The sequence below is a fragment of the Hyla sarda genome, chromosome 11 (assembly GCF_029499605.1).
Source record: "Hyla sarda isolate aHylSar1 chromosome 11, aHylSar1.hap1, whole genome shotgun sequence".
NCBI classification, from domain to species: domain Eukaryota; kingdom Metazoa; phylum Chordata; class Amphibia; order Anura; family Hylidae; genus Hyla; species Hyla sarda.
In genome coordinates this window covers 16,020,190-16,026,189 of record NC_079199.1, presented here as the reverse complement: position 1 = coordinate 16,026,189, position 6,000 = coordinate 16,020,190, and the positions used below count along the sequence as shown (strand labels likewise).

The following is a 6,000-nucleotide window of genomic DNA, read 5'->3' as shown; positions in this document are numbered from 1 at the left end:
CCTGGTTGGGAAATGCTGATTTATGCACTTGCCCATTGTAGCAGAATTCCCCTATACTTAGTATTGTAGTTTTACTGTTTCAAAACTACAACTCCCTGTATGCCAGGACAGTCAAAGGCTGTCTGGGCATGCTGGGAGTTGTAGTTTTAAAACAGCTGGAGGCACCCTGGTTGGGAAACGCTGGTTTATGCACTTACCCATTATAGCAGAAAAATTTGTACTAAGTATTGTAGTTTTACTGTTGCATAACTACAACTCCCAGCATGCCAGGACATCCAAAGGCTGTCTGGACATGCTGGGGGTTGTAGTTTTGAAACAGTTGAAGGCACCCTGGTTGGGAAATGCTGGTTTATGCACTTGCCCATTGAAACATAATAACTGTAGTTTAATTGTAGTTTAACTGTTGCAAAATTACAAATCCCAGCATGCCGAAGGCTGTATGGGCATGCTGGGAGTTGTAGTTTTGAACCAGCTGGAGACACCCTGGTTGGGAAACACTGCATTTATGCACTTTCCCCTTGTAGCAGAATACTCCCATACTAAGTATTGTAGTTTTACTGTCTCAAAACTACAACTCCCAGCATGCCCAGTCAGCCTTCGGCTGTCTAGGCATGCTGGAAGTTGTAGTTTTGAAACAGCTGGAGGCAACGTGGTTGGGAAACCATGCCGAAAACTCCCATACTAAGTATTGTAGTTTTACTGTTGCAAAACTACAAATCCCAGCATTCCCGGACAGCCAATGGCTGTCCATAGTGTGACCCTTACTATAAAACAGCTCGATCAATCTTCCCCCAAAATTAGTATTTTAAAATGAGTGGCCTATTTATCCATTTATTTATTTAATGCAGAAATGTGTGTGTACAGTGGTATGAAAATGTTTTGGCAAATTTACGCAAAAATTCAAATAAAACACACATAAATATGGCAAATATATGTAAAAACACCATCTTTTATTTTTCTAGGTCATCGATAAGCCAATAAACTCTATTTCTGTACATAGTGCACTCAGGTTTAAATTACAATAAATACAAAAAAATATTATATCCGGACATAACAGACACAGACGGACTAGAATAAGCAGCATAAGAAATCCTTCAGTCTACTATGGTCCTTCTGAATACCTTCGAAGAAACGCAGTTTGTTTTGGCCGCGGTCCATCACCCTGTTGCGTATGTAATATAAAAGATCTTCTTTATCTTTACTGCTGAGGTTCCCTTTAATATTCAAGATGGCGATAAGATGCTCCTCCCTTTTAAAAACGCAGATGTAAAGTCAATATAATCACTGACTAAATATACGAAAACTGTCATTTGCAATTATGTACTTTAAATAATTATCTCCTAATTTTAAAGGGGTTATGCAGGAATTTTATATATATATATATATATATATATATATATATATATATATATATATATATATATATATATACTGGCTCCAGAAAGTTAAACAGATTTGTAAATTACTTCTATTAAAAAATCTTAATCCTTTCAGTACTTATGAGCTTCTGAAGTTAAGGTTGTTCTTTTCTGTCTAAGTGCTCTCTGATGACACCTGTCTCGGGAACCACCTTGTTTAGAAGAAAATCCCCATAGCAAACCTCTTCTAAACTGGGCGGTTCCCGAGACACGTGTCATCAGAGAGCACTTAGACAGAAAAGAACAACTCAACTTCAGAAGCTCATAAGTACTGAAAGGATTAAGATTTTTTAATAGAAGTAATTTACAAGTCTGTTTAACTTTCTAGAGCCAGTTGATATATATAAAAAAGTTTTTTCCTGGAATACCCCTTTAAGGTCTCAGAGGATCGAAATGCGCTAGTCCTGTTCTTGTTTGCCCGTGTCAAGTGGATATGTTTTTTAAAGGACATCTGCAGCAAAAGACAACTTATCCCCTATCCACAGGATAAGGGATAAGTGTCTGATCGCGGGGGGGGGGGGTCTGACCAATGGGCCCCCCAGCGATCTCCCAAAGGGGCCCCCGCATTTCTGCTCTATGTGAGCGGCTAATGAGTGTAGCTTCAACCTGACGGTATGCTCCCTCCCCGCCCCCTCCCCATATAGTTCTATGGGAAAGGCGGGGAGGCACGGGAAAGCTGCAGTAGAGCCGTGGCACCGTACAGGAGATCGCGGGGGGATCCAGCCATCAGACCCCCCCGATCAGACACTTATCCCCTATCCTGTAGATAGGGGATAAGGTGTTATTTGCTGCAGATGTCTTTTATGGGACTTGTCCAGCTGGAAACGTTGCATCTTTATTGCCAAATACTATAAATAAAGCATTATAGTTGGGGGACCCTGTTACAGACTTTGCACTGGGGCCCTGCATCTTCAAGTAAACCATCAGGGGGATAAGTAGCTGACCAGGTATGCTGATCATTGGGGTGGGACCCCGGCGCTCTCAGTGAGGAGCTCCATTCATTTCTATGGGAGCACCCGACCGATGATGCCAAGAGCTGTAGTCAAGTCTTTTCAGCGCTCCCATAGAAATGAATGGGGTATGTGCAGGCTCCAGCACGCGCTCCTTTCTGAGCGCCGGATCCCGTCCCAATGATCGTGGGGGGTCCCAGCGGTCGGACCGAGGTGCATTTGACCTGTTGTTTCCAGTTCACACTACGGAAAATCCACAAGGAACTTCCTCACTAAATGTCCAGCATGGATCCTCTTCATTCTAAATGCACCGGAATCAGTACTTGACTACACATTGACTACAGTGCAGCCCCAGGGTACATGTTCAATTTTTCGGCAAAATCAAATTACCGTATTTTTCGTCATACAAGACGCTCCGGCATATAAGATGCACCCAATTTTAAAGCATAAAAATCTAGAAAATAAAGATTCTTAACCAAATACAATGTAAAGTATAGGACAGTGATCTTCAACCTGCAGACCTTCAGATGTTGCAAAACTACAACTCCCAGCATGCCCGGACAGCCGTTGGCTGTCCGGGCATGCTGGGAGTTGTAGTTTTGCAACATCTGGAGGTCCGCAGGTTGAAGACCACTGGTATAGGAGGTAATACTCACCTGTCCCAGCCCGGACCGTCACCGCTGCCCTTGATGTCGCCCTCCATCGCTGTCGCGCGCGTCCCCGGGGTGTCCCCGGCGCTCCGGAATGTCTCTGCTGCTCGGTATCCTCGCTCTCCGACGCCGCCATCACGCCGCTACACACACCGCTCCTATTGGATGACGGGACGGCGTGATGATGACAAAGGAGAGTGCCGGCCATGCAGGGGATCCCGGCATGGAGCAGACACCGAGGAGGCAGGTAAGGTCCCTCCCGGTGTCCTGTAAGCTGTTCGGGACGCCGCGGTGGTCCCGAACAGCCCGACTGAGCAGCCGGGTTAGTGTCACTTTCGCTTCAGACGTGGCGGTCAGCTTTGATCGCCGCATCTGAAGGGTTAATACAGGGCATCACCGCGATCGGTGAGGTCCTGTATTAGCCGCGGGTCCCGGCTATTGATAGCGGCAGGGACTGTCGGTTTTAATGTGTATTTGCCGTATAAGACGCAACTTCCCCCCCCCCCCCCAATTTTTGGGAAGAAAAAGTCCATCTTATACGGCGAAAAATACGGTACTCGTTCTGCTACGGAGTAAGAACTAAGCAAGAGGATCACTTAAAAATCACTAGAAGTCTGACGAAAGCAAAATCTGGAGAGAATTTCCTTGTGGAAAATCCGAATGAACTTTCTGTAGTGTGAAGTGTAGTGTTAGGCCTCGTTCACACAGCAGAATTCTGCTAGGATTTTCCACTGTATTCTGTTGCAGCGGGCACATGGCGGAATTTTCGCAGTGGAAACATCTGCTGCGGAAGTTTAAATTTCAGCCTCCGGAGAAGGAATCGACGTTGCAATTCTTTCTGCAGAATCAGCTTGGAAATGCGTTGCTGTCTCCATTTCCAAGCAGCCCTAACGCCAACAAGTTTTTTTGCTGACACATGCTGTCTGCGGAATGACCGGCAAAACATTTTCAGGTGAAAAATCAGCAAAAATTCTGCTGTGTGAACATACCCTGAGGAAATGGCCAAAAAATATAAATTACGTGAAAACGTATCTTTCTTACCTTAAGTCTTGGTGTTCCTCAATAAAGAAGATGGTTGTTGTACGTAGAGCCTGGTGGTCATTTGCTGTCAGCATTTCCGATATAAAATTCAGTGGATTACTGGGCAGGAGATGATTATCTAAGACCTTCATAAGAGAAATATGGTTATACTAATGTGGTGGCCCAGTACAGGAGTTGTTACCCCGTACCCTTGCTGCCCTGTCAGGCAGCCCCCCCTGAGCCCCCCCCCCCCTACATCTGTTCTACTGTAATTGTATATTATCCCCTATGTTATGTATATAAGAATGTTGTATCTTTAAGAAAGGATAACATGTGATCACCAGTTGTCATGTGATTGTTACCCAGGAGGTATCAGTGACCAGGTGACTTTAGGGTGACCAATGGGACCCACCACAGTCTCCCCCATAAAAGCCCTGGGAGGAGTCTCTTCTCTCTCTTAGTTCCTGAGTCTTTGCTGAGGTGCAGTCGAGCCTAAGAGTCTGGAGTGATAGGAGCCTCAAGTCAAGTCTGCAGCCACAAGATACAAGTCTACAAGTAACTACAGTCACAGCTTAGTCTGTATCCAGTCAAGTCAGTCACTGTCATCTATTGTCAAGTCAACGTGGCCTGCACTAAATTGTCCAAAACCACTGCAAGTCCCAGAAAGCCCTTAAAGGGGTTACCAGGAAAAAACTTTTTTTTTATATATATCAACTGGCTCCAGAAAGTTAAACAGATTTGTAAATTACTTCTATTAAAAAATCTTAATCCTTTCAGTACTTATGAGCTTCTGAAGTTGAGGTTGTTCTTTTCTGTCTAAGTCCTCTCTGATGACACCTGTCTCGGGAACCTCCCAGTCTAGAAGAGGTTTGCTATGGGGATTTGCTTCTAAACTGGGCGGTTCCCGAGACAGGTGTCATCAGAGAGGACTTAGACAGAAAAGAACAACGTTAACTTCAGAAGCTCATAAGTACTGAAAGGATTAAGATTTTTTAATAGAAGTAATTTACAAATCTGTTTAACTTTCTGGAGCCAGTTGATATATATAAAAAAGTTTTTTCCTGGATAATCCCTTTAAGGTCTCTGAAGTCACTGGTCACCTCCTTGGGCCCGGCTACACCGTATAGACTGTACCATCTGTCACCCAGTAAAGCTACCATTGTCCGTAACTTGACGTCGGAGTCATTATTTGCCCTCATGCCTAGCCCAGGATCCAGCAGTATACCTTCGGTTGGTATTGAGGATAAACCACGCCCTGGCGTCACGAATACAAGGGGTTAATGCCATCTGCCCCTAGGGTAATTCCATCTGCCCTGCCTCTCACACCCTCTACCACACTAAACAACGGAAACACAAGCTAAGGGTATGGAACCTTCAAGTAGACTGGGCATGACAGTTGCGGTCAGGGGGCTTGTTGCCACCTTTCTTGATAAAAAAATACTGGGCATGCTAATTTTCATAATTAATTATACAGGCCTGACATCACAGGATACACATATGTGGGGGAAATTTTGTACTATTCTGACCCCTATAACCTTTTTATTTCTCCTTATTCGGGCCTGTATGAGGCTCATTTTTTGCGCCCCCATTTGTAGTTTTTAACAGGACCATTTTTGTTTCGATGTCACTTTGTGATTGCTTTTTTTTTATTTATTAAATTCGGGAGTTGCAGTTAGTTACTAATTACAACTCCCAGCATGCCCTGATACAGCCTGTGGCTCAGCAGCTGCCCCAAACGAAAACTACAACTCCCAGCATGTTGGACTATATAGTAGTATATAGTATAGGTCAGTGTTTCCCAACCAGGGGTGCCTCCAGCTGTTGTAAAACTACAACTCCCAGCATGTTGGACTATATAGTAGTATATAGTATAGGTCAGTGTTTCCCAACCAGGGGTGCCTCCAGCTGTTGCAAAACTACAACTCCCAGTTTTTCAAAAATCAACTGGTGCCAAAAAATTAA

At 44.3% G+C, this 6,000-nt stretch overlaps 1 protein-coding gene across 1 annotated transcript in view; it reads right to left on the bottom strand.

Annotated features, from left to right (window-relative positions):
- Nucleotides 1–731: 731 nt before the first annotated feature.
- Nucleotides 732–6,000, bottom strand: part of LOC130295223 (uncharacterized) — a 46,867-nt gene continuing 41,598 nt past the window's right edge. The window contains exons 10-11 of the mRNA XM_056545740.1: nt 4,060–4,184; nt 732–1,249 (exon numbers count right to left, since the gene is read on the bottom strand). Of these exons, the coding sequence (XP_056401715.1) occupies nt 1,069–1,249; nt 4,060–4,184 (306 nt within the window). The 3' untranslated portion in view covers nt 732–1,068. The remainder of the gene's footprint in view (nt 1,250–4,059; nt 4,185–6,000) is intronic.